General features: G+C 44.3%; 1 protein-coding gene across 3 annotated transcripts in view; it reads right to left on the reverse strand.

Moving 5' to 3' along the window:
- Positions 1-16,992: 16,992 nt before the first annotated feature.
- Positions 16,993-24,658, reverse strand: part of SPAM1 (sperm adhesion molecule 1) — a 30,631-nt gene continuing 22,965 nt past the window's right edge. For all 3 annotated transcript variants that reach the window (XM_075599881.1, XM_075599882.1, XM_075599883.1), the window contains one exon: positions 16,993-19,354. In XM_075599881.1, coding sequence (XP_075455996.1) covers positions 18,872-19,354 — 483 coding nt within the window. In that variant the 3' untranslated portion in view covers positions 16,993-18,871. The remainder of the gene's footprint in view (positions 19,355-24,658) is intronic.

The raw sequence follows: 24,658 nt of genomic DNA on the forward strand, positions 1-24,658 counted from the left end.
GCACGCGACTCTGTCACGTGACCGACGCGAGACGGTGAGTCACATGACGAGGGATGAGAGGCCCTCTAGTGGTCACATGGCGTGAGTGATGGGGAAGGGGGAGATTATACTTATTATATGGCTGAATTTATAAATGTTTGTTGCATTAACGAATGTATTCATGATCATTTTATATTTGTTTTACTCTTTAAATGTTGTATAGATTTATAAGCCATTATTATTATTATTATTATTTGATCTAAAGCGGCATATATTCCAAAAAAAAATGCCTCCCCGCCTAGGTGGGAAGCAGATCCGCATTCATTTCAGCTCCAGGGATCCCCTGCTCCCTGAGATACTTACCTCTGTAGGGGTACTGGCCAATAGAAAGCTGCAAGGGATGATGTCACAACTTCCTATTGGTCTGTGCGACTCGGGACATTTAAACTGCCATTTTGATAACGGTCTAGGACAAAAGCCATTTCGCCACTAAGGTAAGACGCTAACCTTCCCATGAAAATCCTTAATCTTAGCCCCTCATACTAACGCTACCCCCTGCCCTAAAAACCTTAACCTCTTACCCTAAAACCCCTTACCCTAAACCGGTTACCCCAAACCCTTACCCACATCCCCTACTCTAAGAACCTTAACCCCTTACCCTTAAACCCTTATCCTTAACCCCCTAACCTAACCGATAAAACCCCTTAAGTTAATTTACCTTATTGTCGAAACAGCCGGCGGCTGAGTGTCCAACGGCTGTGGCGCAGGGTCCCTCTGCGGCCAAACACTGGCGGCGACTTGGTCGCGACCAAATGTCTGCTTCTGTTATGATAGCCCCACATAGGCCAGCCCTGGCTGCTACTGGCACCCTCTACAGAGGTCAGTATCTCGGGGAGCAGGGGGGACCCCGGAGCTGAAACTTACGCGGTTCAGTTCCGGAGACCCGATGCTTCAAACTTCTAAAAAACACTCAAACCCAGAGTGCTGCTATTTTAAACGATCGATTTAATGTTTTTTGTGGGAAATATTTTGTTCATCTGATTTTTTCCTTAATTATGCGTGCTGTAGCAGATCTATGTACTGTATAATTTTATTTTTATATTTTAAGAGCCCTTTATCCATTTGTCATAACCCATAATTTCCATAACACCTCATTATGTCACTCTTCCACACGTATGGAGTAATGAATGTAATTACGCGCCCGCCCATGCTCTCTACCTTTTCACTGTCCTATTACCTCGTTCATTCGTTTCAATTACATAGTGTTGGGGAGTGGAGATATAGAATAGCACACCCGTCTTGTCAAGAAAAGATGCAAACATTTCTTGTAAAATCAATATTTTACCATACATTTTAGCATTTTTCCTTTACAAGACCGGTGTACTATTGTACTTTTTGCTATTTTGGTTACATGTTTGCGCCAGCAGGACTGCAATGAAGGTGCACCCAGTAGCTTTTTTCCGCGTTGGTCTACATCTCCATTCTTCAGAATGTCTGGAGATATAAGCCACACTGCAGAGTGTAGCACTCGGCTGAGTCCATAGAAGCAACGACAGCGCTGATGATCGCGGACGCTCCGCGATGAGCCCCGTCATCCTCAATGAGGATGTCTTCAGAAGAGGCTTCCGCGAGCGTCCGCATGCACGCTGAAGCACTGGGATTTTCAGCCGACAGCTGAAATTGTTCCAGAGCGCGCTGACGGCTGACACACCCAATCGGAGCGAAGCAGCGTGAGGACGTCGGCGCCGTGACGTTGACATCGGCGCTTCGCGGGCTATTGGCCCAGTGACGTCAGTGCCCCGCCTCCGATCGCGCACGCTGGCTCGCCTGCTAGTCCATGTAATCGCTCCTGATTGAGCAGGCGAGCCTCAGCATCAGCGCGGAGGAGCGCTGTCGGTGCTTCTATGGACGCAGCGTTCTACGGTCCCTGTGTACAGTACACATGAAGATACCCATGAGGTTTTCAAAGTTCTGTACACTACCATTTAATCTACAAAGATGCACATCCTCCTGAAGGTATCACAACCAACGACAAAATTCTGCGTTTCTCCACGACCAAGACAAATTCTAGAACTTTGAACTAGGATGTTGGAGCAAATTCAAACAAACATTTTGCGGAGAAAAGAGAAAAAGGTTTGTAGAAGTAGGAGGTGAATAATCTCCCGAGTCCCAACAAGCAGGACTCATCTCCTTCAAAAGATGACCTTCAGGGCTGTCGTGTCTCACTCATTTCAAAACAATTTCTTAATCATCACAAGAGGTCCCATACACTATTAAGGTGCAGTCCCATTTGACACATTTTTACACGTTTGAAAGGACAATGACGTCTATAATAAAATGGATGTGTCATGAAACAGACACAGTGTCATGGAACAAATGAACACATTCCCTCTCATGTCACCATTAGACTCTTCAAGTGGACTTCAACTACTGTACCACGAAGTGGATTCAAATTGACCAAGTAACACATCCGGAACATTATAGGAAGTTTCTTAATATACAGGTTTTATTTTTTTAAAACATGCCTTAATTTCTTTGTCAGCGATGACATCTAATCTTTCATTTACAAAATGGTGACTGAAATCCTAGGTGGGAACATTCGAAGACAGCAACTTAGTATCACATTTCCAAAAGGAATAAGAATAGTTTCTTCCATATTTTTTTAAAATAAAAAGCTAAGGATTTCCAGAAAACACAAGAGGACACGCTCTGCAGTGTTGCACTCATGATATAGGGTATTGATGAATTGAAACTTAAACTTTAATAGGTAATGCAATAAAATAGGTAGACAAAAATGAATATACAAAGACACAAATATTAAAATTAGTCTACGGAGGGTCTGGGCTGTGTACCAGAACAGTGGATAAAGCAGCTGCAGGCTGTATTAGCCGTAATGGGTCTGCTTCTATCCTGGTCTGATATAATGGTACACGATGTGTGCTGAGGGTGGGATAACTCCTCAAGTTACTGTGCCAGTTGTCTGTATATAGTCCAAATAGCGTTTGATAGGTATATCCAGGTGCGTAATCGTATTGCTTAGGATCACTCTAAAAGGGGAAAGGCGTGCCCACAATATAGCAATCGACCCTATGGAGTAAGATCCCAGTAACTACTGCCATAAAAGGATACAGCAGCTAAGCGGTTAATTCGGTGCTCAGTGGGTGGCAAACATGTAGGATAGAGCCTCCCAGTGTAGCAGACAAATGATACAGCGCTGAGGATACACAAGTAGCACTATGGACCCTAGGATGGATATTAGAGTCAATACTATGTAGCAGGTGTACCCTATAATAAAGGCTGCTAGTGCTCAGACAGTCCTGTAGCAACAGTGCGTCAGTTAAATACTGCACTTACTTAAAGTTGCAGGCCAAGCAATACAGTATCCTACATGTGTTTTTTTTTTTTTTATTAAATCAGTTCTGTACTACAGTATGAGAAAATACTTGTAGCATTTTTTTAACCAACTCTGAATGACATTTTTAATGTATTATAATGTAACAATTTTTTTTTGTTCCTTTAGCAACCATTTACAAAGTCTCCTTCCTCTTCTGAAACACGACCATTTTTGAGCCCTGCCCTCTCTCTAGCAGTGTACCAATTGTATCTAGAGATTGCCTGGTCACATGATCTTTCCCACAGAACGTTGCGTCTTTGGTCCTCTTCTGCTGCACTGACGGCCATTTAGTGAACCCCCGAGCCGAATCTACGCCGATCGGTCACAGGAGAACGGATCGATAGGCAACTTAGCTAATTACTTATCATTGCCTGGATTGTATTGATGCACATATTAAAGGGAAAAAAAATAATTACACAAAAAAAAAACAGCAGCTTGTACTGCTGCTTTAAGGAGGGTTACATTGCCATTGAATAATTTGGCTAAATTGTGCCGCTTTGTAATATGATACCAGGCAGGGTACTGCTAAGCCTCCAGCCAGTACAGGTCTTTTCATATTGATTTTGTTAACTCTTGTTTTTTTACCTCCCCATATAAAATTGGAGATTTCAGATTGAAGAGAGCACAGGTCCTTCATTCTGAGTGGCACTGGTAACGTCTGGAAAAGGTATAGGATACGGGGGAGTAAATTCATTTTGACGCTATGTATCCTTCCTTTTCAGGATATCCTGTTGAATGCCCACCTATGTAAATCAGATTTTAGAGTCCGGATCATGTTTGGGTAATTTGCTTTATATGTCTTTGACATTTTTGGTGATGTGGACACCGAAATATTTTATATGTTTCTGTTGCCAATAAAATTTGAAATTTAGTTTTAGTAACTTCTCGGTATGTCTGGGGAGATTGATATTGAGGGCATCAGAATAGGAAAACATACTGGACACCTAACAAGCTCCTATTGAACCCCCAAAATGACCACAACATATATATAAGCATATGAGTGTCACAGAGGAGTGCTACTGAGCATGGCAATATATATTTAAAACCAGAGACAGAACATAAAACACAGACAAAGCTCAGTTTTTAGCACATCCAGTGAGACTCATACACGGTACAGTGCCTAAATATATATGTATAAATATCTAATAAGTAAAATGGTCTTTTAGTTTGACATTTTTGGCCAAAATTGTTGTAAGCCCCTGAGCCAACGCCACGGCAGACCACATATCAGGGGTCCCTAACGCTAATATAAATTCTTAATAACCTGTGTAATAACAGGAAGAATGATTTATAGTAAATCTGTCAATATTAGTTGCAAAGTTCTAAGTCTGACTGAAGCTTTTATTAACCTGTACATTACCAGGAAAAGCACTCTGTATTAGAGATGTCACAGCCAAACTGCAAGCAGGCAAGTTCCCCTGAGTGGAAGATGCTATGGAGTGAGCCCATAACCATTTAAATGTGGGAGGGGGTGAGCTTAAATTAGGAAGGAGGTTGCCACCCTCCAATCAGCCATGACTAGCTGGACAAGAATTGTAAAACATACTGGACACCTAACAAGCTCCTATTGAACCCCCAAAATGACCACAACATATATATAAGCATATGAGTGTCACAGAGGAGTGCTACTGAGCATGGCAATATATATTTAAAGCCAGAGACAGAACATAAAACACAGACAAAGCTCAGTTTTTAGCACATCCAGTGAGACTCATACACGGTACAGTGCCTAAATATATATGTATAAATATCTAATAAGTAAAATGGTCTTTTAGTTTGACATTTTTTGACATAAATCATTGGGCCTCAGAATAGGACTGGTTTAATTTGAACACTGAGATCCTTGAGAATCTATCCAGAAGATCAAATAGGTTTGGTAAGGAGGTAAGGGGTTTTGTGATAATCAAAAGGATGTCATCTGCGTACATGGCCGCTTTATGAGATTGGGATTATGCGTTTAACCCCGAGATGTCAGGGTTGCCTCTGACTTGTGCCGCCAGTGGTTCGATAAAGTGGGCATCCCTGTCTCGTGCCGCTTTTTATTTGGAATAGCAATGAAGGGTAGCCCTGATGTAGGACCCTGGCGGTAGGGCCTGAGTACAGCGAAAGAATCGCCTCACTCATTCGATCTCTAAAGCCGAATGCCGCAAGCGTCTCCTTTAAATAGGGCCAGTCTATCCTTTCAAAAGCCTTTTCTGCGTCCAGACTTAACAACATACTTTGAGTGTTCTTTGTATTAGCCAATTCCAACAGATCAATGAATCGTCGGGTATTATCCGCTGCTTGCCTCCCCTTAATAAATCCGACCTGATCTGGGTGTATAAGTCTGGGTAGGATGAGACAAAGTCTATTGGCCAGTAATTTGGCATATATTTTAATATCGGTGTTAATTAGCGATATTGGCCAGTAGCTTTTGCAGTCCAGCGAATCTATACCAGGCTTATAAATTAGAGATATAGACGCCTGCAGCATCTCCCTGGGGAGGGGAGCTCCCACTAAAATTGCGTTGAACATTTGGAGCAACCTTGGGGCGAGTGATTTAACAAATTTCTTATAATATAGCCCCGAAAAACCATCCGGCCCAGGGGCCTTTGATGGTTTTAGTTCCTTGATGGCCTGTGACAATTCCTCGATGGAGAAGTCTGCACTTAAGGCCTCTCTATCTGTTTCCGTCAATCTCTCCAGATTTGAGCTGGCTAGGAAATCTCTCAGCGCCCCGCTCGTTTTAGTATTATGTGCCACTTTCTCGCCATTGTACAGTGTTTCATAGAATGAGCCGAATTCTTCTACTATTTTCTTAGGATTAGATGTGGGCGTTCCAGATTTTAAGCGTATAGCTTGGATGTTTTACTTAGATTGCCTGTCCTTTAGCATACGGGCCAGCATTGTATCCGGCCTGTTCGCTTTCTCGTAAAATTTCCTCTTTGCCCAACTCAGTGAGTTATCAGCCCTGGAGGTTAGTAGCATATTTAATTCAATTTTGATGTCTTTTACCTCCTGTAAGGTTTGAGGGTCCAGACACTTTTTATGTTTAGAGGAGTGTAATTTAGTTTGGAGCGTGACAATTTTGGCCTATCTCTCCCTTTTTGTTCTAGCTGTGATACTTATTAATGTGCCCCGTAGCGTTGCTTTATGAGCTTCCCATAAAACTAACTGTGATTCGACAGTACCGGCATTTATATTGAAAAACTGGTCTATTTCATTACCAATAGTATCACAGATCTCGGGGATTTTTAGAATTGATTAATTAAGTTTCCAGTTCGCCCCTGGTCTATCAGTTCGAATATTATTGCACCTTAGCTCTATCGGTGCATGGTCAGACCATGAAATATCATGGATCCCAGCTCGGGTAACCATAGAAACCAGATGACAGGAGACAAACAAGTAATCGATTCTGCTGTAAGAGCCGTGCGGATGGGAGAAGAACATATAATCTCTCTCTGCTGGGTGTAATTCTCTCGAAATGTCTGTTAGTTGGTTGTCTTTGAGGCCCCTACACAGAGAGATTCCCGCTCCCTTGTTGTATGTGCCCACCCCCCCTGATCTGTCAAGGTGAGGTTGCATGACCATATTGAAGTCCCCCACGAGCACAACGCAACCCCTAGCTATGGAGTTTAAAATGCTGAAAAAATTATCGAAGAAGGGGCATACACGCAGGCCAGCGTAATACTCTGACCCCGAATTGTACCCACTACAATGACATAGCGGCCATCACTATCTCGTTTAGTTGACTGCAAGTCAATTGGGATATTATTTCTGATTAAAATGGCCACTCCGCGTTTTTTAACAGCTGCTGCAGATAAGAAAGCCTGGGAGAAATCTTTATCTAGAAACTTAGGGGCGCAACTTTTGCTAAAATGTGTCTCTTGTAATAATAAGACGTCCGCTTGTTTTCTCTTGTAATCCGTGAAAGTTAGCTTTCGTTTGATTGGGCTGTTAAAGCCCTTTACATTGTGAGATATTAGCGTTAACGCCATTTTTTAATGTGTGTATAAAGCTGCAGCTTGATATTTATCAGCTTACCTGGGTCGCCCTCTTTCGGTCTCGACCGATCCATCACCACGAAATATTCTTGTTCAACAGCTCCCATACCCCGCCAGGGCTGATGACTCTCTTCAGGGGGGGAGGAGGGGAGGGGGATGGCCAGGGAAAATTGGCAGGGCAGACAGAACAAAGGAAAAAACGAAAGGGATAAAACTGAGAATAGAAAATAAATTAAACACAGACACCAAATTGAAAAAAAATGACAAAGAGACAAGAGCCCATCTCGGGAGCCCCCGAGTATGGCTCTTGCACCCATGGGGTTGGTCTCTTGGCCCAGACTTATGAAGGAATCTCTCCTTCCTACTGGGACCCGACTTCCCAGGGACTTGTCTGCGATCCCTTCTTTTCAGGGACCGAAACTGAGAACGCATGCACGCCACCATGGGTAATCCCACCGGCGCACTTTCGTTTCATCTTGTATATTCACCTCAGCAGAACTTTAGAACTTCTAACACAAACTACATCACATAACCTTAATAATATTCTCAACACAGCAGAGAACCACATTTTGGTAACAAATACCCGAATAGCCGAAAACCTGATAATTAATCCTCTCATTAATGCTAGCTTTAATCTATAAGACCCTTCATATGGTCGTAGACTATTACCTACACTATATGCTATATATATATATATATATATATATATATATATATATATATATATATATATATATATATATACAAATTTACAGATATGACCCACCACCAATGTATCTCAAGATTTATATCCAACCCCAACTATCCATTAGCAAACTATTTTCAAGCTATTTAACAATTCTTTGGTTACACCTGGATCGTTATGTATTAGTGATTGACTGCTCATCAACTAGGTTGTCTAATCTAAACACGAGATTGACCAATTCAACTGCTTAATACTTAACATTTTTTAACTCATTTGATGCAATCAACTTATTAAACCTTCTATTTATGTAACTGTGTCTGTTGCACTGTGTCTAACTAATGTTTTTTACTGTGTCTAACCGTACTATTTAACCGTGTCTCGTTATTTACTTTTGCTATCTCAAGTTAATATCGATGGTCATTATTCCGTAGACACGTGGATATATTAGCAGGCAGAATATCGTAACAATAGCTTATGGTAAATATTATAACAAGGCCTGTAACCTAGTATGTAGTGAAATATAGTGAGACTTAGTGGAAAGCTAACATAAAGGGCCATATCGACTAACATCCACCAATACTCTCTAAGGCCTAAGCGATACACAATATACAATATATGTTCAGTGCCTGGCATATATACACTAACCAATATACAACATATACATACCTTGCTATACCTAATATGAACACAGTACATACTACACAGTGTATATACAATGCTTGTTACACCTACTGCAGGCATGACATCTACTTAGCTTTCAATTTACATACCCTTATATAGTATGATATTATATATACCATACGCAATATTATATATTATAACTATTTATCGTATTTAGGCAGTTCCCCCTATCCTCGCGTTGTGATATCCGCTGGTACTTTCTTATCGTGTATGTGCATACTTCTGTTACTGTATATGGGTTTAATTACTATCCCCTGTATTTGTTTATATCGATTTTTTTGTTTTTGTTTATATAACTATCCGACCCCTTTAACTCTCCGAACCCTCCCCCTTCCCTTCCCGCTCCTGTCTTCCCCCTGATAGTTAACAGATACTCAGATCAAAAAGTCATCAGGGGAACTTTGGTTGGATCTCGCCCACACGTATCTAATCCCCCATTAGGATGGTCCGGTTGACTTAGCCGCTGGTCCCCGTCTGCTGGTTTTCCGGTCATCTCCGGCTTCTCCTGCCTTTCCGGGGCCTCTCCGGGGCCGATGGTAGTGAAGAACCTCGAGCAGGAACCTCTCCGTAGCCATTTTACTCTGTGGCCGCTCCATCCCCCAGCGCCGCCCCCTCATGCCTTCCATGCGAAAACGTCATAGACCAAGTCTCGCGAGGGGTCGGCGCTGCACAGTGACATCACTGAACAAGCCTGCGAAAGCCACAGATGTTCCCGCTCTCTACGAGGAAGGAGCAAGGTAAGATGGCCGCTGTTCAAAAGTTGTAAGAGGGTCTGATCTCGGTGTGGCTCTTAGATTCCATAGTCTGGGGTCGGTAGGGGATCCAAAAGAGGTCTATTGTGGCCGAATTATCGAGGAACTCTTCGATCCATTCTGGTAAAAGAGTCACATATATCAGGTAACGGCTGAACAGGGGGGTAACCTAGATGGAGCTTGTTGCTTCCCCCGCAGAGCTGTCCCCTGCTTAGACGGCACCCATTTTATTCCATGAGGGCGCGGGTGCGCCATCTTTTGCCGCCACCGGACGAGGGGGACAATGCGGAGATCCTGAGACTCGTTTAAGGAAACCCTCGCCATCCACAGCATTCTTTAGAGTACGAGCCACTCCATTTTTTAGCAACAGGAGCGCACATGGGAACAGCCAGGGGTACCGTATACTTTGATCCCTCAGTGCTCTTGTGATGGGGGCCAAAGCTCTTCTCTTGGCAAGCGTAGCTGGGGACAGGTCTTGGAACACCTGAAATTTGATCTGTTCAAATTCCATGACCTTTGTTTCTCTGGAAATTCGGCATGCTTCCTCCTTGGTGCGGTAACGGTGGAATCGGATCACTATGTCTCTGGGGGGATCTCCTTGCTGAGGTCTCCCCCTTAGTGCACGGTGGCACCTGTCTAACAGGAGATCTCTGTCTGCCATGTCTGGGAAAAGGTGTTCTAACCATTTTGTGGCGACCTCCTCTGGATCAGTGATGGATTCAGGCACTCCTCTCAGCCTGATATTGCACCGCTGGTCTCTGTTCTCGGCATCTTCTATCTTGTCCTCCAGGGATCTAACTTGGTCCTTTAAGGTGGCCATTTGGTTTTGCGTTTGGGTCAGGGCAACTACAGTGTCGTCCGATTTGGATTCTAGAGCGTCCGTTCGCTCCCCCAATGCATCCACATCCTTACGAAAAGCCCAGTTCAGATTTGAAGAATTTTTTCATTTGTGCGCAAAATTCCTTCATATCTTTGCGCCGTACCACTTCCATATCATCTGACTCCTCAGCCGGGGTATCTATTTCGGGATCTGAGATGGCCTGCTGTGCTGGGGTCTCCGGTTTGTCTGCCCTTGCCGCGTCTTTGTTTTTTAAATAATTTGACACCGGTTGAGTTTTTCTCCGTACTGTTTTACTCTATGCCACCTCTGAGTGTGTATGCACACTTTGCAGGTTTGAATCACTGCTGTGTTCGCGCGTCTGCTGTAGATAAATCAATTATAAGCGCCGGGGGGAACGGAGCCTAATCCCTAAGCATCCATTTACCTTCCCTTTGCGCATGCGCCTCCTGTACCTATTTTATTGCATTACCTATTACAATTTTAAATCATCTAGTGGATGCCCACCTGGCCTCTCTGTGCGGCCCGCGATGACTCCGGCCGGGCGCCAGTTAATTAAATAAAAAAAAAAGTTTTAAAAAATGGCGGTGATTCACCCCCCCCCCCCTCCTCTCTCCCCGCCTCCGGGTTTTGCGGTGCACGGGGACAGCAGCAGCATGAGGAGGATGCGGCAGCCGTGAGTATTTTTTTTTTAATAGCAGGATGCCGGGGGGCGGGTTGGAGGTCAGAGCATGCCGGGGGCGGGGCCTAGTACCGGGGAGGATGTGCTGATCTAAGAGAGGTGTGTGTGTGTGTGTGTGTGTGTGTGTGTGTGTGTGTGTGTGTGTGTGTGTGTGTGTGTGTGTGTGTGTGTGTGTGTGTGTGTGTGTGTGTGTGTGTGTGTGTGTGTGTAAAATGGGCTGGTGGGGGGGTGGGTGTGAAAAACAGGCTGGTGGGGGGGGGTGGGCTGCTGACATGTGAGGGCGGGGTGGGCTGCTGACATGTGAGAGGGGGTGGGCTGCTGACGTGTGGGGGTGGTGGGCTGCTGACATGTGAGAGGGGGTGGACTGCTGACATGTGAGGGGGGTGGGCTGCTGACATGTGAGGGGGGGTGGGCTGCTGACATGTGAGGGGGGTGGGCTGCTGACGTGAGGGGGGTGGGCTGCTGACATGTGAGGGGGGGTGGGCTGCTGACATGTGAGGGGGGTGGGCTGCTGACATGTGAGGGGGGGTGGGCTGCTGACATGTGAGGGGGGGTGGGCTGCTGACGTGAGGTGCAGGGGGGGGAAAGTGATGTGAGGTGCAGGGGGGGGAGAGAGTGATGCGAGTTGCAGGGGGGGGGAGTAATGTGAGTTGCAGAGGGGGGAGAGTGATGTGAGTTGCAGGGGGAGGGTGTGATGTGAGTTGCAGGGGGGGAGAGAGTGTCATATTGAGGGGAGGGGGAAAGAGTGTCATATTGAGAGGAGGGGGAGAGTGTCATATTGAGGGGAGGGGGAGAGTGTGTCGTATTGAGGGGAGGGGGAGAGTGTGTCATATTGAGGGGAGGGGGAGAGTGTGTCATATTGAGGGGAGGGGGAGAGTGTGTCATATTGAGGGGAGGGGGAAAGAGTGTCATATTGAGAGGAGGGGGAGTGTCATATTGAGGGGAGGGGGAGAGAGTCATTGAGAGGAGGGGGAGAGAGTGTCATTTAGGGGAGGGGGAGAGAGTGTCATATTGAGGGAAGAGAGACATGGGGGGGATGCTGACTTGTGAGGGGGGATGCAGACATGGGATGCTGACTTGGGGGGGGGCTGCTGACATGGAATGGGCTGGGGGGATGTGGAGAGGGTATTGTGTGTTTGATGTGGAGGGGGGTATTGTGTGGGTGAGGGGGAGAGATGGGGGTATGAGAGATAGATGGGGGTATCGTAAAAGTTGATAGTGAGGGGTTCTGGGGGAGATATGAGGATGATGATGATGATGATGAGAGGTGCTGGAGGAGAGATGATGATGATGATGATGATGATTTAACCCGTGCAGCCCAACTTTTTTTTCCTTGGAGCAGTTCGGCCCTTCTCACTTTACGAGTTGGGCAGGCCTGCACTACACTATATCATGAGTGCAACACTGCAGAGCGTGTCCTCTTGTGTTTTCAGACCATTCATTTATCCTGCATGCACCTTGATCTCAACACCACAATCCTACTGCACTAAGCTGAGCAGGAGTTGTTCTCTGTACTCTAGTAAGGATTTCCAGTTACAAAAATGACCAAAAAGAAGACCCTGTTGTAACCTTGACTTGTCTGTCCCAAGCATGTTTGAATTCCCACCTCTGTTAGGAGGTTACTCAAACTAATCCACCACCCTTTCAATGAAGAATGACTTCTTCATATTTCATGTTGACTCCAACACCCTCCAGCTGCAGAGCACACTCTCTTGTTCTAACATTGTGTTTGAAATATGTGTCCATCTTGTACCGTTGGGGAAAAAAAAATTATATATATATATATATATAATACATTTCAATCATATCCCCCTCTCCATTCTGTCCTCCAAGATGTACATGGATGTTGACTGAAGGCAGCACTCACATGGTCTTCAATATAAAGGATTTCTATAAAAGGTCCCATAAATAAATACATCTTTTATATTCATAAGACCATGTTGGTGTCGGCTGCATCTAACATCTTACCATTGTATATTTTTAGATCAGCTGAAACAATGCCTTCAAGGTCCCTTTTCTCTATAGTGGATGACTTTATGCTGGCAATTATCTTGTATTCTACCTTTAGATTTCTGTGCACAAGTTCCTGATTTTGCCTGATTCATTGGCCTTCAATTGTTGTTTACGCACTCTTGACCATCACTCTAATCTATCTAAATCATTAATCATCTGGTTACCCTCTTCTTCCCTACCTCTGCTGCCCTACTACTTCCACCCTCCCTTGCCCCCATCCATCTTCTGCAGCCCTCCTCCATTTACTCTCTGCTACCCCCCTCTTTCCACCCTCATCTTACCCCATCCATTTACCTCCAGTGTCCCCCTTTTTTAACCTGCTGCTCTACAACATTTCAAATTAATTAAAATAGATCCTATATCCAGCAAAATATTTATAAATTCAATTAACGTGTCCTATGATCACATAGGATGAACTCATCTGAGTAAAACGTGAGGTTATGAGAATGTCTTTCCACTCAACTGCTCTATTTGTGATCTCTGCAAAACTTTGCGGGTCTCTTAACGTAATATTCAAAAATAAGGCCTTCCCTAACATGCCTGTCTAGTTGCTTTCTCAATGACAAATATTTCGTCCCAGCTATTTGGATTGTAGCTAATGGGTGTACAAAAAGGGCCTTACATATACAGTAGCTAAAATATTTTCCTAAAATCTTAATTGTGGTCCCACAGTATTAGGTCAAACACTATTTTCTGCATCTAAACTTGAAATTGCTGGTGTAGGGTCAAAATGTGGAGAAAAGCATGGAGACTTAAGAGTTCCAGTATGTATACGCAGCTGTAATGATTTTTCTGACATTAGTAACGGAGTGTCAACATTAAATACATATAGTTTGGTCTAAATAAATAATTTTGGGGAAGATACCTTTTAATACTATAAACAAACATTCTTGTGAAAAGTTTATAATCTTGGTTTAGGTGGGCAACCAGGTCCTTGGGATGTTAGTCTGTCTTGGGGATAAGTGTAAAAGATTTTGAACTGAAATAAATACTTAATTTCCTAGCCAATTAAAAAAAAATGGTAAAATGTCTACAAATCTGAGGTAGAGTTGGTACCCGACCAGGCCAACCCGTGGACTTGCCTGATAAAAGGTATTGGCTTAATAATATAATACTTTACTGAGCCTCCTTTCTCCTGTGTTTTACATAAGAAACATTTTGCCCTCTGCCAGAAAGAGTCTGAAGTTTGGATATGTATAGAATTGTTTATCGCAATCTCTGTCTACGCTTCAGATAAAATGTCTTGAAAAGTTGCATTTGTTGCAAACTGTGAGGTAAATTTCCCCTGTTTTGGATTAGAGGCATCTAGATTCAAATTAAGAGTTGTGGATGCATGGCCTGATAAGAAGATGTTTTCAATATGAGCCTTAGGAGACCTTAGAAAAATATTATTCTGAATAAATGTAATTTGTACCAAAGAAAGCATTGTGGTCTTTAGATAAACATGTGAAGTATTTCTCTACATGATTATAAAGTCCTCCACAGATTAATGTGATCTAACATTTTTTGAAGTGGTAATATCCAGATATCTTTTATGAGCGGCATGCTTTGATTTCAAGTGTGTTGTAGGAGAATTAATCTATTTAGCCAAAGAAGGGTAATTGACAGATTGAAGTCACTGGGTGTGATGTATCAAGGCAAATTTGTGTTCCATGCACGCATATTTCTTTATGTCACTCAATGTCATTGCTTTCCTAAAATAACTTTATTAATGTTTTCAAGTTAATGTGTGTCCCATTGTCATGCAGTGTTTGTATGTTTGTTTGTGGATTTCCTCCATTGGCTCGGGACAAACATTCAATGAGCAACTAATCCTAACTAAATACACCTCCTTTCAAATATGTGCCTCATAAAAATAGCAACCTGCTAACTTCATGCCTGTAATTGTTCCAAATGCAGAGCGTGTCTCTCAGCGTCTCTGTATGATCACTATGTAGTTAATGTGCAAGGTAACAGTGTTGCAGTTGTGGTGTAAAAAGAACCACAGCAGAAGAAGCAAAGAAACAATCCCATTGTTAGAAATATAATGTTTTTTCTTTAATAATCCTGGTGAATGTTTTGTTCCAGCATTGCAGCACTTTTGCATTGATAAATAGACCCCTTAGTAATCCTATAGAAAAACAGGTATAAAGTAGCCTTCAGCCCCTAGGCCCCCCTTGCCCCCCTTGCCCCCCTTGCCCCCCTCATTGCATTGTTTGGTTACGTGGGGTAGGGGGGGTGGGGAGGTTATATAAATCATGTGCAGGGGCGGGAAGACAGTCCACGCCCTTCCAGTTTCCACCCACCAATCCCTTTGTTATGAGGTCACGAGGTCATACTGTTATGCTGCAACACTGTTTGATGCTTGTACTTGTTGAATAAAATGTAAAAAAGAGAAGAGAAAGAAGACAGAAAAGTTAAGAAAATACTTTAATGGCTGTTTATTCTTTTGAGGTGGGAATTTTGAGCCCAGTTGCCTTTGTCGTGGAAGCTGCTGGGGGGGGGGGGGGTAAGTGTGCTTTAACCTTTGCAGATGGGGCTCTAAGGTTGGGTTAAGCCCTGCGGTGGCTGTGAGTGGAGAGTGGGCAGGGCGCATTTAAGTGTGACTTCCTGGCACCCATTCTTACTAAGCGGCCAGGTCGGTGCAGTGCCGGGCTTGGTTGGTGTGGCGGTCCATGGTTTGAGTACCATTGGCCTTTACTTGGTGGTTGAGTACTCTGGCAGAGTTGGCACTTATCGGGTTACGTGATGTATTTTAATAAAAGCTGCAGCCTTTGTACCTCCAGACCTTTGTGTCCAGGCCTTTGTGTATATTTATTATAAGTATTTTTATGGGGATAGGTATACACGGGGGCTGTATCGCAGGCTCCAAGGTCAAGTCGACAGGTTGCCAATGTCTAGGCAGCAGAGATCTGAAATAATGAAGGCCACTTAAAATCAAAAGGGTCTACGATTGTAACATTGAGCCATATAGAAGAAAGGGGTGCGCAAACTGGGGGGGGGGGGTGGGCACTATATTTTCTGGGAAAGGGCAAGGCAGTTATAGAAGTCCCATGCTCTCCCCCCAGACATTTAAATTAAATGCCGGGGGACCGCGCGAGGCCTGTATAACACACTTACCTTCCCGCGACACATTGTCATGGTAATCCGGCGTCAAATTACGCTGCAGGGTCACGTTACCATGGCAATGTAATGTTATTTGACCAGGGGCCGAGCAAGGGGGGAGGCGAGGCGCTGAGGAGAGCAGGCAGCGGTGCGCATGGGGAAAAGATTGCGCACCCCTATCTAAAGCTTGAGATCCTACAATGTGCAATGTCAAAAGCCACTCAGTAGTAATTTTTTATTTATTAACATTACCTATTAATCACACTTTTCAAATTCCATGAATTATACAATGTTTACAATTACATTTTCTAAAATTACTCGTATACGAAATTTACTACTAAAGCTACTATTCTATAAAGCTGAATATACTTTTTCTAGTATGTTAACAGAGAGTTTAATGTGTAATTGGAATAGAGATGAAAGTTAATTTGTACAAAAGAAAATATTTGCAAAATGAGAGCCTAACACAGTGATTTTAAACCTTTCAAAAACTATAGAACCCTTTAAAACTACTGTTGGGCCCACTTCAAAATGTATTATGATCCGCACACTTATCCTATGTATATAACAATGATAGTACTATGGTAAGGAAAATACAAAACTACATCATAAAATGATTTCATATTATTACAGTATAACATTTCATAATAATCTTGCATTATTACATTTAAGAACATGGCAAATATGACAAAAATAAAATGAATTAGGCTTGAAGAGTACAATATCAGCTATTAGTATTATGGTCTCCGGGACCCCTGGTAATTTCCTGCAAAACTCCAGATTTCCATGGAACACAGGCCGAAAGCCACTGGACACACACACAACACACACACACACATACACACACACACACACACACACACACACACACATTTACATATTGCTTGCTTCTAAGTGCATGAAATGTTAAAGTTTGTAATCGGTTGGTCTGCTTTTTTTTTTTGCAGATCATGATAGATTTATTTGACCGACATAAATCTTAATAGATGTATCTAGTCCGTTAGATTTATTTTTACATGTTTGATCTTGGCACACGACTTGTCTAACATTACAGTTCAACTAATAGCTTCAGTATTAAAGTATTTTACTACCCATAAAACATTCTATTTTTTTGCAGGACCAATATGGCTTCTACATATATGGTGGTGCACATATTAGGGCCAGGGTAACCAGCGCCAGTCCTCAAGAGCTACCAACAGGTTTTCAGGATATCCCTGCTTCAGCACAGGTGGCTCAAAGACTGTGCTGAAGCAGGGATATCCTGACAACCTGACCTGTTGGTAGCTCTTGCGTTGGCTACCACTGCCTTAGGGCTATCTCTTTTACTGTTGACCGTTATACTAAAGCTTGAAGTTCTTCTGAAAGGTGCACACCGACAGCTTTTTACTAATGATAAAAGTGCTAAGGTAAAGGAGTAGTTCCGCATAGTGGAAACAAAATAAGAATAGAAAAATTTTACAACTGATCCGTGCAATTGGCTTCCTTAAAAAGATGTATTACCCATTAGTGAAGCAATTTTACTCATGTTTATACTATAACAAAAAATGAATATTTTCATTTTGTTTGAATCTGCTGGATTCATGTTTATCAAATACTTATGTTTATCTGCTTGAGATATTGTGAAATCATCGTTAATTTACAAGCAAAGAAAACAGAATTTGGTTGGAGATTTAAGGTTTGAAAAACAGTCCTATCACCAAAACAAAATTAGATAATTTTTGCAAAAATCCTACAAAGCATTTGTTTAAGATCAAAACTTCAATTGTAGCTTTTGGCTGCTTTGGAGTATACTGAATTGCCCCCTAAAAGTTAAAAACAAATGTAAAATATTTTTTTATGTCTCATATCGCTTACATTTAAAATTTTGAACTTGCCAATGTTCTCATTTTAGGTGGGTCTACCCCTTTCAATCTTGCTTTCCTGTTAACAAACATCTTTCTACTTGAAGACGAAATATTATAAACTTTTGTGTCACGGGGACTCCAGGAGCAGGAAGGACATGGATGGCCAAAACAGCAGGGAAGGCAAGGATTGGTGGGGTCACAGGCAGGGTTCAGTGGCAGGTGGCAAGCAGAATTGTCAGGGTCCAGGCAGGGGACGGTGGCAGGTGGCAAGCAAGGATCGTCGGGGTCCAGGCCAGGGTCGGCAGCAGGAAACAAACGGGGACAAGCCATAACACTAGCAAGGGCCTTTAATATGTACAGGACTAAACAGGAATAGAAACAAAAGCAAATCAGGGCATGGCAGAAGGAGTCTGGACACAAAACAAAGGCAAGAGAGGAACAGGAAACTATAAGGACAGAGAACAGGAGCACCAAAAGGAGACAGACAGACAGAGGAACCCCAGAGCAGACAGAAAACAGCAGCACACCCGGTGGACAGACAAGGAACAGAAGGGGAGAACTAGGAAGACTCTGACACTTTGTCTTTGTCCCAAATAAGCGTGCAGCTAATAGCCGTTCTACCATGCAGACCAAAACAAGTAACATTTGGGGTGAAAAATTAAATTTTAATGCAGGGCTGCTGTAATGGTAGGTGTGGACCTCAAGTATTCTTTGGTTGGAGCTCAGTAGAGACAGGAAGTCATCAGTGTACCTAGTTATCAACCAAGATCTTAGGTTGACTGAACTATTTAAACTCTAAGATTAGCCCTGTGTTACATCAAATATCTGTAAAGACTCCACCCTCATCTATCATTCTTGTTAATAGATCTGATAACTTCAATTGAATTAAATGAATTCCAAATGCTTGCTTGCTGTTAGGATTTGTTATGGTTTGCGTTAGTTGGGTTTTATCATTTGCAACCCATTAGATGTTTTCGATGACGAAATAGGATTAGCTCTAGACGTAACTGCAGAGTTGAGTTTCGATGACGGTTTGGGGACAATGTTTGAAGTCATATTAAAAACAGCATTTATGCAAATATTTTGCGATATGCACACATTCACAAGGCCAATGTTTTGTAAATCAGAAGGCAGTATGCAGTTTCTTCCCTCGTAACAGCGACATGTAAACTTTTCCAAGAATTGATTCAGATCCTGTATGGTGGGTTGTCCTGTTACAGTATACTTTCCATCTTTTAGTTGAATAACCATATTTTTTTCATTCAGGTGCAGATAGTCATTTGAGTTCCATTGTTTACGTGCACATACACCATTGTTCTGACAAAGTACCGTGCTGCAAAGTTTTGCTGCTAATGTCACATTGATGACATATGGATTTAGAATATTTTTGAGGTAGGTATTTAAAGTGTTGCAAGTTTTCTGTAAAACAAAAGCAAAAAATATTAGTTGACTAAATTACTATTTGAATTGATCACTGTTCTGTGGATGACAAAATGGAAATGCAGAAATATACAGGCATAGTCAGAATGTGTTGGATTACCCTGGACTATGACAAATGTTTGGAAATGCAGAGGAACAATATCAGTTGTGGAATTAAACAGAACTAAAGGAAAAGTCTGGACTACAACCCATACATAATAAACACAACCCAACCAAAATAACTAAATATGCTGCACCAATGAAATGATAATCCTCAAAAAAGAGGATGAAAACCTAAAGAAAAGGCAAAGAAACTCCCACATAAATTGAGGGCACTCAGGGGTATGCACAAAAATACAAAAATAATAAATTTGAACATAGCTCAATACACAAAAAAGATAAAAACAATTAAAACAAGCAACGTCACCAAACATGTTCAAAACCCATCCAATTAAAAAATAATAAATACATGTGAGACCATAAATCAAGAGGGGAGTTCACATGAACCCCTTCAAGAGATACTGTATGTACAAATGTACCCGAGTACAGAATTGAATAAAATGTAATTTAAAAAAAAATTATATTAACATTTATCAACAGTGAGATCACGGCCAGGGTGAGCATGTGCTCGCGACAATGTGCATGCATGTGATACGCACGCCTTTAGCTGAAGAGATTTGATGCCTGGGTAGATGCGACAGGGATGCGTGTCAGGGGTGAGCCAGAGGTGTTACATCACAGAGCTGGTTCGCCCTCATTGGGTGAACTGCTCGCGTGACCCGGCTGTCGCAGAATCAAATTTATTTGATTCTTTACATGCCGTGCGCCACATTTCAGATCCCCACTCTTATTACAGAGCACACATGCTCCCGCGGTTCTTCTATTTGTGCCACGGATCCCGGCCCTGCCCCCGGTCGCGTGGCACACCTCTCACGCGTGGCGCGTACACGTGAAGGTGTGCGCCGCTCTCCAGCTGCGAGTCAAGACTATATAATGTCTCTCTGTTACCTGAACCCTTCCCTGCTTCCGCAGAGGCCCCGCCTCCGCCCCACCTCCTGCCTTATCTCTTCAACAGGAAGTGACATCAAGCATACTGATACAAGCAACGCCATCTTGCTTTCTGGCAAATCCTGCCTCTTCCTCCTGACAGGAGGTATGCCTCATGCTGTCTCTAATTACCAACTGCTGACGCTGCCCTTTAAATAACAGGCAGTTGCTACCTGCCCTGGGTGATGCAAAGTACTACTCCAGTACTCTATGCCTCTTGTTCCTGCCATCGCATGTTGTTCCTGCCTGGATTTCCTCTGGGACCTCTACTTGCTTCCTTTGATTTTCCAGAAGACTGGGACATTCCTCTTTACTGTGGTATAGTTTACCGTTGCGGGTAGTATAGGACCTACTGAATAGCATTTACCTTGATGTGGTAGCAGGCTTATAATAGTTAGGCCGAAGCATTTAACTAAAGAACCCTTAATTTGAATTTAGTACTGCTTCTCTCTTCAGTTACTGGCGCTCTGCCTTTAAGGAGGCTGGACATCCTCCTGGAAGCATTCCACTAATTGTAGCCTTGTGCTCTTGACTCTCTCTCTTACTTCCTCACCTGTGGCACAGCAGACCCCCGCACTGGTGCCTGAGAGTACGCACACCTCCACTCTGCAAACAGAGCTTGCACGTTATTGCAGCTGTCCTAACTGTGCTACAGAGCCTGGCTCCACTCCTCCGGACTCGCCGTGCCTCTCTCATGCGCGGCGCGCTCGCGTGACGACGTGCACTGCTCCCCAGCTGCGCGGCAACTTTCTCTTATCTCGTGTCTCTTGTGGTCTCACCATCTCACTACCAGGTTCCCCTTCTTGCGTGTGGGAGCGCAAGCGTTACAGCGCCACATCACGCATGCGTGCGCATGGTCAATCAATGACCACGATCATTGCCGTAAGGCATTTTGATCACGCTGCACATGTGGTTGCTCGCGCAGTCGCACTCACCCTTGACAGCGGCCTAACACCTTCTCAGCAGCAGTAAGTAAATAAACCCAAGCGAACAAACACAATAGTGGTGGGCCAATGAAAGATAAATAAGCCACAGCAATAGATGTAGAGGCTGTGCCAATATCTAAATATATAACAGCAATGAAAGAATACTCAGGTGCAAACCCTGAAATAAAGACATTTGCACACTGCTAAAATGGAATTGCGAAGAAACTCTATTGCTAAAAATCTATATTAGCACAGCCTCTTAATCTATTGCTATGGCTTATTATGCGTGTTCGGTCTGCTACATTTACTTACTGCTGCTGAGAAGGTGTTACTATTGATACATGTTAACATAATAATTTTGTTGCACATATATTGCAATTCAGTCCCCGGGTACATTTGTACATATCTCTTGAGGGGGTCCATGTGACCTTCCCTCTTGATTTATAGTTTCACATGTTTATTTATTATTATTTTAATTGTGAAGCCAGGTCCCTCCTTGACCTCCTTATTACCTTCATGGATGGGGGACGGCTGCAATTTGGTGCACGTGGGTACTGTCGGAGCGGCGACAGGACCTGCCGGGAGTTTAGGGGGATGTTTGCGGGGCAGGGAGGGTGCTGTTGGGTGATGCGGTTCGCCGAAGATCCACAGCGGACACTGCCATCTTGGTGATGCCCGCGCATGCTCAGTGGAGGTTCGCGCATGCGCAATGCCAATAGTTGCGGCGGCCATTAGAAACAGAATCCGCATGGGACTACATATCCCAGCAGCCCCAGGGGCTGCCACCACATGGTAAAGGAGGGACAATAGGGCTGCTGCATTCACGGCCAGGAGACATAGGCATTTGGCGTGAATGCAGGGACCACGCCAGTCGGAGCAGGGACGCAGAGGGGTAAGGTATTGTCTGGGTGCAAGTGGCTCCCAGACTAGGCCAGATACCCCCTTTAGGCCCCAGGTAGGCCTCGACTCACACCAGATTGTGGCTGCTATAGGGAAAGCCCATAGTTTGGGGCATTTCCCCAGTAGCTGCCTAAAGAGTATAGGACTGGTGAGACGCCACGCAGTGATTGCAGTCTGTGGTTTGGGACCAGACCACCTACATATAGAGACTCTTAAATGGTGAGACCCTCCAACCGGAACCCTGTTTAATATTCAGCAGCACCAGGTACTGAAGTACCCGGGCAGGTACCTCTCCTAAGTGCACCAATATTTCACAGGGTAGCTCTACTCCATACACTTTTGGGTGGGCCGGACATTGGGGAAGGACATCAGGGTATCGGTGTGCTCGTTGCTCTACTCAGATCCCCTCCTACCCAGGGTGATTTTCAGTCCAGGTACCATGCTAGAGGTGCCCCTCCAAACCGAGACCCTGTGACCAGTATATACCCCCAGAGAGCATGGGGCCAGTATAGAACATGACCCCTGGCGGCCACCCGATTCCCACCGTCGCCTGTGCACGGAAAACTCAGCTTTAGGAGTGACCCTGCCACAACTGGTGAACGCCCCAACAATGTCCTCCCAATCCAAGAATTATCGCATGTTAAAGGCGTTCTCCAGTAAAACACCCACATCCCTGGGGGAAGAAGGATTTGAGGCATGGAGGGAACATGCCCTCCACATGCTCAACGAGTTGTCCTGCTCAGAGGCCGTCACGAGTCAGCGACTAGTCAAGTGCCTTTGGCCTCCGGCTGCTCAACTCGTGCAAATGCACCACAAGACTGCAGGAGAAGTCACCGCCCGGGAGTTGGTCAAACTCCTCAATCAATCCTATACTGCAGAGGATGATGGGGATGAACTCCTGGCTCAGTTCTGCGTGCTTCACCAGAAGGAAGGGGAGGAACTGTCTACATTCACCCGACGCCTGCAACTGTCCAAGAGAATTATCCCTGCTGCCGTGGTAGACCAATACAGATTCAAACAGCTCATGAAGGTATCTCTACCCTCACACCCTGATGCGAGGCGCCCCTCCGGTCGATGCACCCCCCAGCTACATGGAATTGATTTAGTCAAAAGACTAAAGTGGCATCGGTTCCGAAGATTAAGGAGGCCTAAAGAGCCAAAGACGCCTCCTCTCTGATGCTTCCTGGTTCCACCCCTAGAGTGTCTAGGAGGTCAGAATCTTATCCTGACTGCAATGTCAACTGTGATAGCCGATGCTACAATTGTGGCCGAACTGGTCATATCTCAAAGGACTTCTTAAAGCCCAAAAGACCCACCACTGGGGCCTCATCCTAAACCATGCAGGTGACGCAATCACTCTCCACGCTATCGGAGAGTATTCCGGAACCCAGTCCTGACGTAGTACCCCAACCAGATTCCTACAGTCGGGTGGGGCCGGGTGCGATCTTAAGAGTTCTTAGGTGGCTCCGCAAGATGCCGCGCGGGACTACATGTCCCATAGTGCTCAGCGGGAGAGGCTGCTCACATGGGAAGCTCAGTCAATAGGGCTCCAAGCAGGGAGAGAGACAGGATATCCGCTGCGGAGGACAAGCGTGCGAGTCGGACGGAGGAGAGCAAGAAGATAGGTAGTGTCCAGGAAGCAGTGCTCCCCTAGACTAGACCTAGTCTTGCCCCCTTAGGCCCCAGCTAGGCTCTAAGACTCTTCAGTAAAGTATTGTAGGGAAGGCCCCAGGTAGGGATGTTTCCCCAGTAGTTATAGTAGTGTAGCATAGCCTCTTGCCCGCTATGCCTTTTCCTGGGCCCTACCAGTGGAAGACCTGTTAGGTGCAGGCAGTGGATGGGTTAATTCCTTCTCTAAGGCTTTGTATGCTTTTTGCAGCCTTGGGTACAATTGTAGGTATCCAAGGGAGGGCATAGCAACAGCCAGAAAGTGTCAGCCTGAGGGAAGGATACTGATAGATCATCACATCCTATATGTGACCCAATCAGTTGTCAACCTGCTCTGTTAAGGGGCAGGGTTACAAACACAAACTCAAGGCTATATATACTGGCACTTTCCTAAAGTGGGTGTCTCTCTTTTCTCCCCTGCAGAGTGAATACAGCTACCCTCTGTCTCACTAGGAGGAAGAAGAGGAGTCCTGAAGGCTTTGTCTGGGCTTCAAGCCCTAATCAGTGCACCTTCATTAGGGGAAGCTAGGAAAAGAATGCCCCTGCTTTGAACATCTGATCTAACTGCAATAAATATCATTGAACCATAAGAAGTGTGTTTCAATGTCTGGCTGCTGAAAGAAAGATGTCAGTCTGGGCGATCCTCTTGCTATCCAGAGGATCCATGCTGACTGGAGGTGCTGCACCCAAGAACTAAGGTAACCTGAAAACATGTCCTGCCTGTTCTCCCCACAACACAGCGGAGCACTCAGCCCTCCTGTTG

This window comes from Ascaphus truei, chromosome 5 (assembly GCF_040206685.1).
Source record: "Ascaphus truei isolate aAscTru1 chromosome 5, aAscTru1.hap1, whole genome shotgun sequence".
NCBI classification, from domain to species: Eukaryota; Metazoa; Chordata; class Amphibia; order Anura; family Ascaphidae; genus Ascaphus; species Ascaphus truei.